Source organism: Branchiostoma lanceolatum, chromosome 8 (assembly GCF_035083965.1).
Source record: "Branchiostoma lanceolatum isolate klBraLanc5 chromosome 8, klBraLanc5.hap2, whole genome shotgun sequence".
In the NCBI taxonomy this organism is placed as follows: domain Eukaryota; kingdom Metazoa; phylum Chordata; class Leptocardii; order Amphioxiformes; family Branchiostomatidae; genus Branchiostoma; species Branchiostoma lanceolatum.
The window spans coordinates 8,536,089-8,555,613 of record NC_089729.1 but is presented as its reverse complement, the minus strand read 5'-3'; the positions used below and the strand labels follow the sequence as shown (position 1 = coordinate 8,555,613).

Sequence of the window (19,525 nt, the reverse complement as noted above, 5' to 3'; positions counted from 1 at the left end):
GGGGAGAACAACAATCAAACAATTCAAAGTTTTTTTTTTTTACGCACCACGACTTTCCTCGTTAAAATCTAGCTAGCCTGGGGCGCGTTCGGCGCGTAGCGAGAAATTCCCGGTAATGCCGCCGTGATGGATTCCCGAACTGCCTCGGCGTATTATTGAATCATATGAAGAACAGCCCAACATCACACATGGGCGGAAATTCCAATTTACGTGTTTTGTGCCCCAAACGTCACTCCGGGCCCCTTTGCCCTTTAAGAAATGAAGTAATGACGTTTTCATCCGGCCCACTAAACCCACACCGTTCCGCCCACCAGTCTGAATGCCGGGGGAGTCTGTGTGTGCTCGACTGTTGACCATGCCCGCGGTACCGTGTAATGTGAAACATGGCACCACCTGAGTCGTTATGAAATACCGCGATTAAAATTACCATGGTATGCCGAACGGAAAAGTTTGTGGTGTCAAGGAGGGGGAGGCGGGTATCTCTTTACATTGTCTCCATCCGAAGTAGACTTCATGAATTGACCATAACTCTTGAGGTTCAAGGTCGGTTCGTATATCTGCGTGTTCACCAGGTAATCGATAACGACTTCCATCATAATCTAGAGCTTTTAGGATTTTATTGGACCCATAACCGGCCCTTATTTCCCCCGATAGAATCGGAACTAGGTTTAGTATACCAGCGATGACATCTGCTGTTTAAAACTCTTCTTTAGACATCAACATATCCTTTCACGGGTGCACAAAAATGTGTCTTCTCAGACTCTTATCTGCTTTACTCTCACCATGTAGGTGTTAGATATAACTCTCCAGAGAGGCCCTTGTGCACAAAGTGTACTTCACTTCTGTACGTGTTGTTAACAACCGGTATCAACTGGGTTGTGCAATACGGCACTGACCCCACCAATTGAATGGAGAACGTTGACGCCAGTAGAGGAGTGGAATCGGTACTGTTACACCCCCATAACATTCCAGATGGGCATTACAATAACCATAATTAAGGGCCAATTGGAAAATTGCAGGTCTGAAAGTAGGATTTACTGCATTAGCGGACAATCACATTTCACGTTGCCGCCCAGGTGCCGTCATCGGAGTGCCAAGACTACCCGGGGCCTACCTCCGGCCGGGGAGTTGCCGGAGTGCAACTAATGGAAACCTGTGTCACCTCACAGAGGAGGAACTGAACTGAATTGAACTGAATAACTGATAAATCACCGTACTCTACTCGGCATTTACTATGTATTGAATCTTTATTCGCAAGCACATGCCTGAAGGCTAGTTGCGTGGGTACATACAAATACAATAAAGTCAAAACGTTAAAAAAGTCTATGCTATAGATATAAATGGCTATTCTATAGATCTATCTGATGTTTCTTCGTATCTGATGTTTCTACGTAATATGTAAACCTGTGGTAACTTTGTAAAGCGTGGTATTAACGCAATGATAGTATTATTTTTCAGCTTTGACTCCATGAAATAAAACAAAGTAGCTACAATACGGCAATTTCATAAAAAAAGAATGACTACGGAATCCCGATTCTAATTTTAGAATGGAATCACTTTTGGATACACGTATCGGCTTGTCTGAGTAAAGCAATCGGCGTATCTATTTATAGCTCTTGGTGTTCGCATATCCGATAGTCTCACTGGTTCTTATTGCATCCCAACTGCCATGGTGCTTGCTTGCCAATAATGACTCCGCTTGGCTATAGTCTAGCAAATGCAGATCTACGCGCGGGGCTTTGTGTTGTCATTGCCGGAGGGGGAATGAGACGGTATGGGTGATACGGCAAAGTGCTCGTTTATCGGCAACGCCGTAGAAAATTCCATTGTGATAATAGAAGACAATGGAGTCGATAAAATACTGTATTCTTGGATGTTTTACTTTGCAGGAAGTCCTGAAACTTTCCACGCGTTTTGATATTCTGCTCACGACGTTGCTATCACAATCATCCTTGATTAAGGAAGTGATGATTCAACGAGCGAGCGTAACCACCGCAGGATCAATCATCCGGACGCTTTACCGCCATAAAATACACAATAAAGACTCCGTCCGAACCAACTTATGCTTAAACAACCATCAGTGGCGCTCTACCTGAGTTTTATAGGACGGTGGACGGCGATTGCAAGAGGCTTTGCGAGAAGTCCTTTGACTGATAGCAGTTGGCACTGGCGTTATGGTAGGGGGATTGGACACAGCTGGGGCCATGGCAAACACAGTAGACGGAGTGTTGGGATCGACCCAATGGTGTGAAAGGTTATCTGAACTTTTCCCTCTCGTGTTGTGGCCTCGTAGATAACAGTCACGAGGCGGGAATTTGCAAGGGAATGAAGTGCTACCCTGCCGAGTGAATTGGCGTGTATTGTAGACAGATTAGCCGTTCCCCCACGCCACCTGGCTCCAACGCGAGACTGCCCTTACGCGTTAAGTCCCATACGTCCTAATCTTGGATACATCGACGTGCCGTGATGTGTTTTGGGGATGTAAACCTGACAGCGCCACGGGTGAACAGGTCGTTTCATTACATGTTGTAGGGTACTAGATAGGAAGGCGCTTGGCTGTTACAATGTCCATTCTCTCTCTCGCACCACATGGTGCATTCATTACCTGATTTCAAATTCCGAGCCGGGTCAAGCGATCCCAGACTATTTTTAGGGTACTTCCTGACGAAACATGCACACATATGTTCTTACTCGGACTCACGGGTGTATAAACACACACACACACACACACACACACACACACACACACACACACACACACACACACACACACACACACAAATACACATATACACACACAAACAACACACACACATGTCGCCTACGTATACACAGATGTGGATATGTTCGCTGCTTCAGGAAGAAAGTAGTGGGTGTATAGTGACTACGCCGTCAGTGTTACCTGTCGACAGTTTGACAGTAACTCTTGCCGTGATTTAGGACGCCTGGGTGACTCTTGTAAGCATCACCTAAAGACTGTTTCTCCAGGTCAAATGAAATAATATTGCTGCCGAGCGCCGACCGTGAAATATGACCGCATGCCTCTGCGGGGGCCAGCGCAGTATTGACCCGACGAAATTGCTTTGCACAAGCGGTACTATCATTGAATGAACATCGAGATGTAATTTTAGAACACCAATGCACTCCACTGCGGATATTGTGTACACTATGGTTCGGATTGGTTTCTCACAACGCGAAGGGACCGACCGTGAGCAAAACATACGTTGTTGGTATCATAGATACATATCATCTCGCACAATGCATGAAGTATTCTATCTTCACCACTGGAGGTGATACATTAATTAACACTGTAAAGCACTATCTCACTGAACCCGCGGCACGTTGGCGATGTCGCTGCGACTGATTGATTTGACAGCGCGCTAAATGAATTCCATCGATAAAAAACGAATCTTTTTACGCTTTGCGTGTTGTGTTGTCTTTTAAGTTTTAGTCATATTGCACACTTTGCGTGATATCCCTGTTATAAAGTCAAGCGTAACACAAATCCAATTTAGGTCTCAGCGAGGCCGCCAACGTGCCGCGGGTCCAGCGAGACAGGGGCTTTCTGCTCACGAAACGGTCTGTCAAAACATTCTGTTCACGTAGGTACATAACCACCGGATGATGGAATCTGTTAGATTTACGCATGTTTTCCAACATTAAACTAATGTTGCGGATAGACGTTAAGCTCAACAGTACAAGCGGTTCGATCAGTCAGTGTTGTGAGATCAATAAGTAACCTCGGGTCACAGAGTAACCGTTGTTATCGGATACGGTCTGTGTATGTGATGCAGCGGAAAGATTGAAAAGTGAGATTGCTGAGAGAGTACATCGTATTGTTTCTCCGTTGATATATTCAGAGACCCCAAGTGTAGATTTTACCACGTTCGCCTTTTGCTCATAGATGTGAATAAGTTTTGAAAGTATCAGTCCCTCGCGCCAGTATCTTGATGGTCATGGTCATTTCCAGCGGTACTGTGACCTGATGTCTGACCTATTCCTTTAGATGTATACCAATTGGCATTCCCTATGGGCTATCTTCAGTGTTGACTTTGTTGTAAAGCTATTTTGAGAAGAAGATACTTTCTAAGGTCGCAAGAGAGCGACGAATATCTAGAGATTGTGTGAGCAGAAAGCACACCTTTGGCCATGAGTCTAGACTCTCAAACTCATTATGTCAGATTTCAAAAGGCATGCGGACCGTTTGATAGTGTGCATCTGATAGATGCTTGACTGTAAAGAAATATCAGCCTATAATCGCTAATAGCATATGATTGACAATGATATTTTAGCTGAGAAAGTAAACTTCTTAATTCCCAATATTGGTGTGCATTTTCCCAACAACAATACGTCTTTCCTAGTCTATCCACTGCGAAAAAATAAAAGCTGCCGTTAATTTTCTACTACATTAAGGGACGCGTAGAATTTCCCAAATCGCCCAGTGAACAAGCATCACCACCAGTCATTCAGCACCAAGGGTAAAGCCCCTGATGTCGCATAGGGGGGACGCAACGGTTCCAGTATATGCCAGTATCGAAAAGTAGAGAGAAAGGTGTTATTATCTCAAGAATCAAAATTTCAGACCATAAAGAACGTATCCTCTCGTGATCCTCCAATGCTAACCTGTTATGTAAACTGTCATCAAACGAATTTCCGACAAATTCTATACTGCTAGTCTGTTAATACCCCACCCCCCAATCAGAGCCCTTGGAGTGGTCCTCCAAGCTTCAAACAGCCAGCTCACGACCATTTCATAGGGGTGCCGAAAATGATCGATAAAGGTCATTGTTTAGAACTAATTCAACAAGTACAGAGTCTATCCTACCATAGCAAACTCTGCCAAGATTTCAAAAAAATAAATGATTTTAGGAAAGGTTTTCAATGGTTTAAACCTTTGATTTTATTTGGGCTCTCTCGCCGTGGGGTGTAGGCGCAAACGCTAACTGGTGCCCCCTTTCCCCACTGGTACTGCTGCCGGTGGTGTAACCGTGTTTGCTTAAGCCATCTATAATTGCCGCCGCTGGAAGCCACCGGGAGCTTAATCGGCGCGTGAAAGCGCAGATTTTCTCGCGATACCGTCACCAAAACCTTGTTAACCTCTGGGCTCAGGGAGGCCACCGATTTAGTTGTGACGTCAGAATGATTCTCCATGGGAACCTGTGCGGCTTCTACTTCAGTCAAGTGCATCATGGAGAGGACAAAATCGCAGTTTATTGTCTAACGAATTCTATTTTGACCACTCATGGACCATCTGACAACCTTCGCTACATACAAAATACATCCTAGTATTCGGCACGAAGTACACCATTGAGAACTTTTCAGCGTAACACTAGGTCCTCCTTCAGCTCAGCTCAGCTCACTCATACCTCGCCTTCTATAGCAACGGACTGCCAAACTATGGAATTCTCTCGCTGACAAGTGTTTCCCTCCTGAATGAATACAACATTAAAACTTTCAAAACCAATGTTCACTGCTATCTTCCAGCATACTCATCTCCCACTAACTTAGTTGTCAACTAGAATAGGTCAATTATGACCCTGCATTGAGCAAATTCGTTGAAATAAGAATGCCGAAGTTCCCCCTTTCAAATGGCTGGCAACCCTTAATCAGTGATGCTTCGGCGGAGCAGCTAAGACCACTTGATACCCAAGTAATTATCAGCATTAACCGCCGCCGGCTACTGTACCGGTTTGTAAAGACAACACGTTCCCCTTGACTTAGACCATTTTCGATCCCAGTGAGCACGAGGACCTCGGGAAATTGCATTTCCTAGGTAATAGCGCGCCTAAAGACATCACTGCGCCCCGCCCTAAGAGAGATACAATTGTAACGGGCCACGAATACAAAGAGTGGGCAGGCTACAATACAATACAATAAAATGGAATACAGTACAGTACGATACAATACCATACCGTACGATACAGCACAATGCAATACAATTCAATACGATATAAAGCAATACAATATATAACAGTTAGTGAATTAAGGGTTAATGACCAGCCCCGAGGTGTATATGGTGTCATAACGCCTGGTCATGTGCTATAACCACCGAATAAAACCACCGAGTGAGCGAAGCGAACGAGGTGGTTTTATGAGGTGGTTATAGCACATGACCAGGCGTTATGACACCATATACACCGAGGAACAGGCGGGTCATTAACGTTATTATGACATAGCCTATCCAAACTGACCCATATAAGAGAGACAAATTTCTGTATAATACATAGATTCTTTATTTAATACTATACATGTAAAATCAATCCATTGTACATATGATCTTCATATAATCCAATGTAAACAAGCGGTGACTTGTCTTCGAGCCCACACGGTTATAAATTGACAGGTTGTTAGACGCCTAGGTGTGGTAAGAATCGTACATGTTTACCTCCCCTTTGCCGCAAGTTGTAGTTTCCCCGGATAATTATTACTCAAGCCGGAAAAAAAATCCCACAGAAGCGTACACATATCGAGCCAAGATCATTGTAGGTACAAACCTGTAAGAATTTGGGCGATTTTGACCGTAATTCTTTCGATGCCAACACATCGGTTTCGGGAAGTTACGTGCACGTGACTTGGGCCATGGGGAGGGGGGCGTTTGTTTTTAACAAGACGACATCACTTTGCCAGTAACATTTTTAATTTTCGTCAGGTAAAACCCCTCAGAAACGTGAACATACCGGTCTGGGGTCCTCTTGGGTAGAAACGTAGGAGGTTTCATGGGCGATTTCTTTGTCTGCCATGATTTGCTACTTCGGGAAATACAATGTGATGAGTGGGGAGGGGACTCTGTGTGCCCGCTGCTTCTTGTTGGTCACACTCGTCAGCTTCCTTGCCCCTCAACTGCTGAAGTATGTTCCTGGGCGTCTTCCCCAACTTCCCATGACCCGAAAACTGACTCTAAGTCGGCCGCGGCGTCTGACAGTTCCTCGACGAAAAACAGTGGTACTCTTATGGCGGACGTTCGAACGCGTTCTGCGAACGATCGTCTGGGCCGGTTCCACTTTGACGGCGGGGGTGTGAAACATATTGTTTTTAGTCCTTCTGTTTGAATTTTACTTGAATTGATTTTTTTCCTTTTTTCATGAATTCTTCATGTATTCTTAGGACATTTGGGGGAATTTTAAGACAATAAAGATATTTTAAACAAGGTTAAGAAAAAGATTCATCAAAAAGATACCCCCATCTACAAAATGCAACGGTTGTGTTCTGACATGACGTCAATAAGTGGTGTGTTATGGCGTGATAACAGACCACTTATTGTGTGCAATGGAGGCCTCTGATTGGTCGACGCCATCTACCTATGTGATAATACATATGGAAGCCCATGTGATACAAGTAGAAGCACGTATGATAACCCAAAAAATGAAATACAATACAATGTAATATGCAATACAATACGTCTGCAGAATGTAGACCTTAAAACAGCCTCCTTATCAGGCCTCCCGGGCGGCGCCGGTGATAATTTTAGGGGGGAGCGCTGATTCACGATTTTCAACTTATCGGGGCCCGATGAGTTGAAAACCACGAATCAGGACACCCCCCCCCCCCCAAAAAAAAATTATCGCCGGCGCTGCTCTGGAGGCCTGCAAAGGAAGCTAACCTTCATAGCAGACGGTACGGTGACGTTGAAGAACCCACCATAAATGTCGATACAGTTTGGGTATGCCCCGCCCCGGGCTAGTTGTAAAAGCCCAAACCTGTCAGTTTCGAGTCTTTCGACCGTACATAATAACCTCGAATCAGTTGAACTAGTAAAATAGAAAACTAGTCCGAATCTAACATTTGAACAGACAAAAAAGTGAACATAGCGGTGTCTAAACTTTTCAAGTTCAACGTTTGAGATGCTCCTAGATAACCTTGGGAGTCATTTTACGAGGTATCTGTAACGTTATGTTCCTTTTGATTTGTCCTTGTTATGTTTTATGGAAACTCCTGCTACAAAATGATTGCCGTTTTCATCGACCACATGGACATTCCTAGACCAGAACGACGCTAACGCATTCGGCTGATTGCCATGCATGAAGTGGAACGACTTGCCGCACCTTAAGCCCACTATAATGGCCACTTCTCACGGCCGAGGGGCAATTTGCCGGGCGTAAAACTTACGGATTCCTTTTCATCAGGAGACCGGAGTGTCGTTATTCGTGAAGCTTAGCGGGTAAAGCCTTGCCGCAATCCTACATTTCCACCTCAATAATCTGCCTTATTCAATGACGCGTATCAAAGTAAATACCTTCGATACAACTGAGCGAAATGACAAGGGTTTGTTTCACCAAATGCGTATGAACGAGCCTCTTAAAAGAGTTAATGACCAGTGTATTGTGATTAATATTAATAGAAATCGGCATTCAAAGCTTAGAGAAAAAGATAAAGGACAACCAGCCATCGTTGGCATCTGCGCGGCTTGCTACCTACAGAATCCCATGTGAGACCTAACACCAACGTATACGGGAAACAGGGTTGTAATTGTACACGTGTTTTTACGAGGTCTCAATTTTCGTTTTGATCTTGTTTTTCGTTGTCGTTGAAGTAGCATTGGAATCCAGTCGGTGTTGCGTGTGAATGAGTTCCTACGTGCGCCCGGTACCCGTGTACTGCCTCGTGAATAGGTCGTTGGATGTTTCGATCACGACAGCAATTTGCAGCGTAGCCATTGCAAGGCGACAGTAGCCTCAATTTGCTCAGCAATTCCAATCAGATAGAGACGAGACGTCCTTTTGGCCCGGCGCAATATTCACGGTGATGATTGCCATTACCGTGCACCCAGCTGAGAAAACTGTCGCCCGGAGAAAGTTTTACGTCCAAAGCCACAGCTACTGATGCTTGACGACACGGTTATTGCTGGTATATCGGTGCTTTTCCTGGTAATTTAAACATGCCCGTTTAATTCCCATCAGTTAAATGTACCTGGCTAACTCACTAGGCGTAAAGATAACGTTTTCTTGCCATGGCTCGACAGGGTTATGGTCATCCTTGAGGCTAAGTCATCACAAGGTTGTCTACAAAACATCATTTGGCTGCCAGTAATCTACCTTAAGGAATGGCAGTGTGTTTGTGTGAAAATCGATAAAAGCGGTGCCGAATACGGAAAGGTGAAGAAAGGTACAGATATTTGCCAGAAATGCCTCTCTAACCCACTGACCGCTTATAGGGTCTACATGTAACTACATGTATACGTATATTTGTAAGTTTTAGAAACAAAGGCATAACGATGGACGTTGCACTTGTTTCTGGCAGGAACTATACTTTCCTTCATATGTGATGCAAACGTGGATTCTAACGAATGTGACATTGAAGACACAGTAATGTGAACTTCTGCCGCAACTTTTACGTTGCAGCCGTATTGAAATGATACAACCCGAGCAGTCAGTAAGATATCGTCGTTTTCATTCAGCGGAAAACTGCGAAATCATTACAGTACCAGTGCTATTATATTACCTGAAAATTGCAGCGCCTTGCATTCTATCCACAGACCATTAAACTACGACAATAGTGTCACTCCCAGCGGTCAAAGCTACCCGGATGAGCTGAAAGCATCGTTATAAGCTAACAATACTGTTCACCCTTGAGCCCAATGAGCACAAGGTTCTCCACAAATTACGTTAGGCTGATATTGATCAGATGGCTGTTCATTTGTGTTGAATTTAACTGGTGCAAGGCACAGACAAGTTTCTACGAAAAAAGAGATATTTTTGATAAATGTTATAGCTATGTCCTTGTCAAATAAAGCTGAACAGCTGTATATCTGTAGTACCGACGTAGCTGATTAAATCGCACTACAAAATCCAAATATTGATGGTGTGCGTTCGACGAGTGCAATCTGATTCAGACATTATTCTATAACCCCATATTTTTGTGGGATTATGTGTGACGCTAACTAATGAGACAAAATACAACATATGCAACTCTGATGGGTATATATCTCTGCGATTCGCAGGTTTGTCAGCGGGACGTCTACTCAATCATTGTTAATTGGACAGCCTATTCAGGCACCATCTATGGGCATTAACCGTGTCCAATCTATTTTCCGTTCTTCTTAAGATGCTTGCTGCTTCAGTGGTATACGTAAGCAAAACACAACAGTTTCTCTCCTGAGAATTTTTGTAAAAGTAAATGATGGACCACGCAGCGGCGTGTCATTCATTTTGATTTCCCGTAGATAATTTTCTGCATGCACAGCATTGAAGTTTCCACTTATGGAGATGGGCCCATGCCAATACCTATTTCCCGATCGAAGAGATGAATTTGATCAGGATATTGCTCTGCATAACTGCCTTTGCTTGGCGTTCCATGAGTCAAATTTCCAATACTGAATGAAACTTTGATCCTTTATCTAATTGCTATTTTAGGAGCAGCGGTTAGAATAATCGTTCTTCGTCTTAACGACTGATTAGAGATGTGACGATATCCGACAAGTTCAATTCAATTCAGTGGCAACGAAAGTCTTTAGAGAACAGCAGACCAAGAACAGACTTCATAAAAACTGTTTTCTTAGCATGGTTTTCAATAAAGCATTAGGTATGAAATTACAGTGGTCTTCACCAATAGTTGGAAGTCAAGTATTGATTTGGGACTTGGCAGAGCAACGGTGCACAATTTTGCAGCACACACTCCAACTGAACCTGTGTAATGCAACAGTCACGATTGGAAAAAGGGGCCCTGTCGGGCATTTTACGGGCTGCTTCTTTACTCTTTCGGGCGTGACCGCTTTGTGGACCCGTGGGACATCCTGTGGCAACCGGGAAATTTCATGATGGGCACGGCCGGGCTCCTCAATTTTTCAACTCGGAGTTAAAATGAACATGGGACCCGGCAACAAATACACGCCGTAAGTTAATCGTGAGAACACCGAGAGGTACCCTTCCGGTGTCCGACAGTCCACCGGGGCAAATCTGTTGCTGTAGGGTCGGCCCTAAGGGCACTGGTGCAAATGTGACCGACGCATAAACTATCGCTGATACTGAGACACAGCCTGTTTACTCTTTCACAATGGGCTGCAATTGTCAAATTTCACAGTTGGCAATGTGGATACTGTTCTTCGTGGATACTTCATTATTGATCTAGAGATAAGATCAAGACGTTTAACAGCATCCTTCTGCTAGAGTTATGGTGAATTGCTCATCGATGGCCTGCCTGTTATATGCGTTTATTAAACACAAAGATGTGACTTTCCGTCCCCGGAGTCCGCTCAAAAGCACGCCGTGTGATAATGAATTACAGATACGAAACATCATGACGAGAGGGAAGCTCCTAAATAATGGTTATAGCAGGAAGTAATTAAACCTACAGACGCTACCGTAGAAGATCCCGTTACAAATCGAATTGTGTGAAGCAATAATGCCACCCTGTTATAAATACTGTCTCCTGTACTAATCTATAGCTATTCAGTGTTTCCAGTCTTGATTGCGGTATTATTAGCTGTCGCTGAGTTGTTCTGTGGAGCAATGTCAACCATTCATCGATGACAGGTGTTTTTAATCTTTCTACCAAGATTTCTTAGAATATTCGGTTTAGCTATTGATTCTATTTTACCGAGAGTCAACGTTGAATTCCGATTTACATTGCATTTGAATTCAGAATTGCTTGAGAATACAGGGACAATACACGCAGAGCCAGGCTTGAAAGTTAATCTGTGTTGGTATATTGATCATTCTGAAAAAAAGTTGAGCTGTGATTTCCAACGCGATGGGACATTTGTGAAGCTTATTGTTGATCTGCCATGTCGCTTTCCAATTTTGGGGAGGGTCTCCAGCCTGGTTCATAAATTAAATAGTATACAGGCTTTTGAACTCACCCGTCCATTATATTAATACATCTCTACCCTGGCGAAGTGTATATGATTTGTTCACGGTTTACCTGACGTGCATTCGATTCCAACCTCTCCAAATAAATAGAGCGGGCGGGTAGTCTCAGCTGGTGGGGCCCTTATCCGTCACACTCGGGCTGCTGCACCCAACCAACGTCAACCCCCATCTAACAACCTTAAATCACAATTATCCCGCCATCTGTCCAACTTAATGTTGTACCGCCAACTGCCGCTAAACCAATTTTCTCTTCCTCCATGATGAATAAGGATCTCAATGCGAAAAGAATGCGAGCAAACGACGTAACGACAAACGCACTTAAATCCCACAAGGGTAAACGCCTCGAAGACTTGCAAAACTCATTAGCGGAGGTAGATGTGAAGGACTTGTAAGTCAATCAGATGTATTTTCTGTCTTGCCTCGGCGCGGCAGATTGACGATCATTGTTTCATCGGTTTCGCGGAATCGACTCCTGCTACATCCATTTTGCATGGGTGAATTGATTCGGGCGGTATATCACAGCCGTACATGGGGAATATTGACGGCGAGTTGATGAAACAGTACATATCAGTAAATGGAACGGGTGTACGGAAGGTTCAACAAGTCGTAACGGAATCAAAGAGTGTCGATCCAAAGACTATGGACTACATGGCCCTCCAAACTACTAGTATGGAATTTGGAAAATAGTGGACGGGGTGGGCGATATCAGTATTTCATGTGCATTTTTGTTCTTTATGTGCTTTGATTTATGATTGTTGACCAGTTGTTTTAGCAGATATCTGCTAAAACCAATAATTCAAGTGCTGTTGCCAGCTACGTAATACGGTATCATTTACTGTGCAATCGATTTGATCTGTCGACATGGTCTGGATCTGGGATATCTTGATTGGCAGAATGGGGGGGGGGGGGATATTGGACAAAAGTCACCTGTTTTTGAGCACCGAGCTTCTGAGAACTGCCAGTATATACTAAGAAAAAAGTGGTGTGGAATGTAGTTTCAAGCAACTTTATTCTGGCATCTTTTCAAAATACTTGCTGAGGGTTTGGCAACATGAAACAGCACTCTGCCCGTACTACTTGCTCCATTCAGACACAAATAGATCAGCCCACATTCCATCGTAAGTGGTGCTGACCAGCTCGCGTCAAGTCGACGCCGATGCGGTGTTTTTCACCGGCGCCGAAGAGACCGTTCGCGCACCGCACCAACCCCAGTCCATCCTTTACCTGACCCGCCGTTTTACAAGGGTAGACATACACGGGCGGTAAAAGGGCGTACTGGTGCGTTTGGGGAAATCATCGAGAAATGTATGAACCCTCGCCAAACACGGGGGATTCGATATGTCAGGAACGACAACATGTCAGGCACGGCGCCATACATTACACACACCTTACTCTACCCATGGGACGTGGTGTTGCTAACACTTCGTGTTATACTGGTCGTTAAGTGTCGGCATTTGCGCTGTAAATACTACTTTAGGTTCAAACCATTAGGTATATGTAATTGCCTTTTTCTTTAAGCGCAGTATTGTAGATCTTACCCTAGACTTGCGATCCTCCCGCAACTTAATGTATTGTTATGTACCGTAGAGCTGAGTTCATGTTCTTCGACGTACCCAGGGTGGCATTTCGGCTGTGAGAAATTGATTATTTAGCGGGGAAAGCAAGCTTAAGGGTCCGAGAATGGAGCTGAGCTGACGACTGGACGGTCGTGCAACAAGTAATAAAACCACCTTGGGAATCTTCGTGTTGGTAGTCAAGGGAGACTGGATGTAGACAGATGACCATGGCGGCCAGAAAAACACTGATCACCAAGCAACAAGGTTTATATAAAGAATTTTATACACCCTTTCCGTACATAAGGCAAATGGCTAACCAACGAGTTTTTATCAGTCCTCTGATTCTTCTCAAGTTGAAGTTGACCCGAAGCCTATGACACGTGACCTGAACGGAAGTCGGTATCGGCCCCCGTCTTGGTTTCACTTCCGTACAGGTCACGTGACATAGACTTTGGGTGATTTCAACTTTATGGGGATCACAGTACTGATCGAAAGCTTGTTGGTAATCGCTTTACTTTGTGAACTTTCACTCGAATATAAGCGCTTAAGCAGCAAGGTCGTTCAGCTGAGCAGATTCACAAGCCCATGGGCTAGCCATGGAACGATTAAGCAAACCACAAACTATCATCTGGCTTTTGCGTTTTAGATTCCTTGGGTGTAAACACCGATTCTAACAGATGTGTACGTGCAATCTGTTTTCGATCTTTCCACAAGCTTTGTATACGCGTATTGTAGATGCTTATGCATTATTCAAACATCGAAGACAAGGGCATCGCTGTGCTATATTACAGCGTTGGCAACCCTATATCAAAGGCGTGGTGCTACAGATAAGCTGATTCATATTCTGCAATAACAGTTGTTGTTAGACACATCACCATAGGACGGGATTGGTACCTTAACATATGAAGTGCTGCGCATTGCTGGCACCCTTGGCGGTCTTAAATTCACCCATTTATGGATCTACCTTGTCTTCGTGCATTAGGGATTGCCTGCACCATGGCAGCTTTACTTTGATTCCATGTGATAAGAAACCAGGAGTTGCCAGCCGTGTAAGAGGGGGATATTGCGGTCTGTAGGGACTGTCAGATCAACGTTCCTCATGGCTTTGTGAACACGTCTTGCAGGTCTCCAGGTTCAGCCGCATCTAATTTCACACAGTCAGGCCTGCCTTCCGCCGTCACTAGCGTGGCGGGCGGCTGCGTTGATAGTTCAGCCTCAGGAGTGAGCATATTTCCCAGGGGTAACGTCATGTGTAGTACGTGAGACTGCTCGGGCAGGGTAAGGGCCCGGTCACATACGTCGCGCGATAACCGCACGATCGCAAACCGTATGCATGCTTGGAATAGACATGCATGTGTCCAAAGCTCCTGCCATATACAAGCTGCGTATATACAAGCCCGCATGCGTTGCGTATTAACATGTTTTGGGTTTAGGTTAAGTTTGCAGCCGAAGAAGTAATTTCTTTGGTTTGATAACTAGACTGCCCAACGGTGGGTCAAAGTAGAAAACAATTTCCTCGACGCAAAATTTACTTAAACCAAAGAGTGTTACGCACTTGAATATACGCACAAGTGTGACAGGGCCCTTACTTAGCTGCAATTCAACCGTCTTGTTACGGAAAATGGGTGTCTCAGATCCTTGTAGGCGGTTAACGTTGGGTCTGTCCAGGCCTGCTTGAAAATTCTGCAGAATCAAAATCGTGCGACGACCTACGAAGAATGTGACCGTGTCGCAAGGAAAAACGTCAGGAGAAGTATCACCACCCCCCCCATGTTGCAACCTTCATAAATTAGTTCATAATAAAACAAATGTAAGTTAGTAAATGTTCTGCTTTTGATCGGTTGGTTCCAGAGTAACAAGATTTTTGGACGCTCTCTTTCAGGCAGAGATCCCTCTTCTATTTTTCTAAAGCCGAAAAGCGCATTTCTATTTCACTGACTCCGCATGTTTCATCTGACTTTATTCATTTAAGGGTAGTCCCTTCAGTTAACTGAGTAACTGATTTCCAAGGGAGCCCTTACAAATCATAACAAATTGCTAACATCTGAATAAGCTAATATCTGAATAGGCCGTTTTAAGTACTCTTATATCCTGACGTTTTCGTAATTTTTCCCCGCGGCGTTTCCCAACGCTTCCCTCTAAATCTCTGAAGCCATTAAAACAACACGGCCTTAAAGGTACTGCGAACCTGGCCACGTGGGGAATCACTTGGGGAAAGCATAGGAGATAATCCAATTCAGCGGGTCCACCTTCATACATATGCAGCTTCCATGCGATGTCTCCTCTGTGGGAGGGGGGTTGTCTCCTGGAGGGTTTACTCACAGATTTGTTTTCTTGGTTTTTATCTCTGAAACACGCTGATATGTGAAATACCAAGGGAGATTGCCGTAGCCTGTAAGATTATAGAACAGTGTAAATAAGCGCGCATCTTGGTACAGTATAACACCATGAATATCATCAGCTAGAATTGCCAATCAGAGAGTTCTAACTTGTACGTGATCTTTGGGGTACTACTAAACATCTAATTATCCGGGAAATGCCAAGCAGAAATACCAAAGGCTGCTCCTAAACTGGTGTCTATGGAAATAACGACTTACATTTTGCTTATCATTACATTTTGCTTATCAAAATGGCAATTACACTACTCAGTTTGGGAGTGGGAGGAAGAAAGGGAAGAAATACCTGAAGGCAAGGGTAAAGTAGAGCATCAAGATTACAAGAGAAACGTTGTAGATGTAAAGGCGTACTGTGAACATACATTAAAGGGTGGTTCCTTTAATTATGTCAAATCACAGCCTTCGCGATCTGTCAAAACTAATTCCCAGAACAACCATTACCGCAGGCTTTTCTTCCTTGGTGAAGTAGTGCCGGGAATGATAAACAGTGTCTTGCTCGATGATGTGTACATGATGAGGCAAAGTGCTTTAAGTACGAAGAAATCACTGTACATGTTTTTTTAACATGAGCTTTAATGTTTTTTCGGACAATTAAAAGTTGGCTCATACTAAAGTAAGGGAAATGTCGTTTTACAGAAAAGTCTCTGGAAAATGATATAAGTTCTTGTTTGTTATGTTACATGGTTCTATACACATGAAAACCTCACATTCCCATGTATAGATGTCATCCTCGATCTTTCAAAGAAGCGATCTGGTGTTAGGGTTAGTCACCTATGTCAATGTTGTCTTACAGGAACTTGGACTAAATCCTATAGCCCATACAGACGGCTGGACTAAATTATACCATTCAGAGCACGTTATATACAACTAACTTCGGTCCATCGTTCCAAATGGATTCTGTCCGCCAAATGCTCTAAGTCCTACTTAACGCTCTGATTCTCGTGCCGGCAGCTTGTCCTGAATGTGGAATTCTAAAAAGTTATTTTCGACCTCTTTGACTCTTCGCCCTGGCATTATGTCTTCAACAGCCATTTCGCTGTGGGGAAAGCACTCAAAATTTCTAATTCATAGTCATAGTTATTCTATTTGTATCACCAATATGCGAACGTAAGCTTCTTCAGAATTGTCCGCTTGCTTTCAAAAGAGGTTTGAGGAATCCATTTCCTTCGGAGTTGTCCGTCTCCCGGCTATCGACCCTCGGCCTTTCCGCAGCAGATAAACATGAAGTGAAGGTGTTTGATAGATATGGGAAGGAAGGTCCGTACATCCGGGAGGTGGTTGATAGATGGAATGTATAGATCGCAGTGCTCGGAGGTAACACATACAATCAAGAAGGCGGGCAGGAACAGTCCCGGGTCGCTTACGGCGGGTATCGCCTCCCCAAGGTGGCGAGATTGATGGCACGGAACCACCGAAGTCTCCTTGGAGTAGCCAGGAGAGAAGATTTGCTTCTTATATCTACTGTAAAAAGATTCATTGCTACCTGGGCTCCATTTTAGCGACAATCTATGGGCATATGCGGAGTCATAAAACGCGATGTAAAAACAGGAGATTGGGAGAAATAGACGTTAAGGATGAAGACATACCTATAGTGGTTTATGATGGTGTATATTCTGCAGTTTATTAGCAATGCCGAGAATTGTGATATGACTACGGACTGCAAGGCAACTATCTTTGCTGGAACGGTTATGACTGTGTATGGCTGGTTTTCGCCTAGAGTTGCAAAGATTCTTCTACAATGATCAACTGTAGAAAGAGGCAAGATTAGATCAGATATATAAAGCCATTAACCACTATGTTTTACGGTGATCTTCTGACGATGGTCGTTGAGAACACAGCTTGCTGTCATAGGACCCGAATTAAACCATACAGAAATAAAAACAATGTTAAGTATTCTAGTTTTCCTGAAATCATTCAGTTATTATTAGAAACAGCGTCCCTCCATTAAGCCTTATCTGTAACTCTTCACGCAGACTATTTTGTTTTAACGTTTGACTCGACAGGCATTTATTATCTCATTGTTTCTTAATGCAATATCCGCCCGCATTTCCCCTTGGCTTAAATATATGGGCCACATTTCCTCCGCGTTGACTGCGCTGTCTGTCCTTGAACAAATGCAATTTCCGATAATGACTTAGGTACGTGATTGCCTGCAGAGGACAATTTGTTCTATTGCTACTGTTTTATTGAGTACTTGGAATGGAAAATTACCATGAAAAGTTAAAACCGAGGGAAGAAACAATTAACAACTTGACATTGTCCGTGAGGCACCATTGTGGTGCATGGTGTCTATCTCACTATTTGATTCTGAAGTGTAGAGCAAGCATGTTTTTCATCAAGCAGACATGAGGGACCACGGAGAACGCCGAAGGCCTCGTAATGCGTTGCCGATACAATAACTGTAGCAGCGACCCTGCAGTAAATTACATCGCGAGGGATGCCCATTGTTAACAGTTCATTTCACACACACACACAGACACAGACACAGACACACACACACACACACACACACACACACACACACACATACACACGCCCGCACACATCATTACAGCAGTAACACGATGGCAAAGATATCAAATGACGAATGGGACCGGCCTCAAAAGTGTTCAATGGCGTTGGAACTGTTTCATGTGTTCGGTCAGTCCTTTACCTACTTGAGATGATGTGCTGGTTTTAAGAGAAGAACGGCAAAGACACCTACCTATGATGGGACACACTCGCCACAGTCCGGAGTGCACCTCCACACTGACGTCCAGAGTCTTGTTGGGTAGCATGACGTACTCTGCCGTGTAGAGCCAGTAGTCCGTCCCGACCGCCACCACCAGGAAGCCCAGGGACAGAGACGAGCACAGGCACGTCAGGATCATCAGCGGCCTCTTCCCACACGTCACCATTTTCCGTGCCTTCAGGAACATCTCCGGGGGAGCAGAACGGGAGGCGGCCTGCCGAACCTACCCGGGTCTTTGTGGATCGGGACTGTCCGCTGAGGCATCCCTCTCTGCGACCATTTGTAGAATAGAACGGTTTTGCAGTGTCTTAACATACACTTCAAGTACGGGAAGGAACTAGTTACAAGTGTTCATAGACAGGAATCATGGAACCGTTCTAAAGATTCTTCCTCAGCGCCCGTCCGATCTTGTTGGAGTCACACGTACAACTGTTGTTGCTCACCTTCGGTCGTCACACCCACCAATTCTGCAATCAATAGGAACCCGCCTACCCAGCTTTGTCTGGACCCCTGCCAAGGCGCGATCGTTTTCGGAGTGAATTACCAACTCAGGCCGCATCTCTGACAACCGGACTCACCCTGACAGAAGGAACGTGCCTGTCTTATTTGTGAGATCGAAGCTGCGATCTTTTAGGTGTACCTGCCTCTAATGTATCGTAATTACCTCGCCGCTGAGGAAAAGGACCAGAACGTATCAGCAGGCCTGTACTCCTGGGGGAGGGGATGAGATGGAATAGTCTAATCATCGCGCTCATTGGTAAGAAGACTCTGCAATTACAGCGAGCGTACGTTTTGACAGACGATGGGGGGAGAGTTGTGGGACGCACCACTGCAGCATAGCTGGAGGGGCGTACGGTAAAAAGATCTGGTTAATCGAAAAGACAATGAGGCCCTCGTGATCATCAAGAAGAGACATTTTCACCCATAGAATCGCAAGGAGTAGTCGTTTTGGCTGAACAGACGTGGCAATGTGAGCAAGCTCATTCCGTTTGCAGCATCTGATATGTACAGTAAAGGCTTACTTGACTCAACCACACT

General features: G+C 44.4%; 1 protein-coding gene across 1 annotated transcript in view; it reads right to left on the bottom strand.

Moving 5' to 3' along the window:
* Positions 1-19,286, bottom strand: part of LOC136440219 (voltage-dependent calcium channel gamma-5 subunit-like) — a 37,533-nt gene extending 18,247 nt beyond the window's left edge. The window contains exon 1 of the mRNA XM_066436113.1: positions 18,461-19,286. Coding sequence (XP_066292210.1) covers positions 18,461-18,674 — 214 coding nt within the window. The 5' untranslated portion in view covers positions 18,675-19,286. The remainder of the gene's footprint in view (positions 1-18,460) is intronic.
* Between the last annotated feature and the right edge of the window lie 239 nt (positions 19,287-19,525).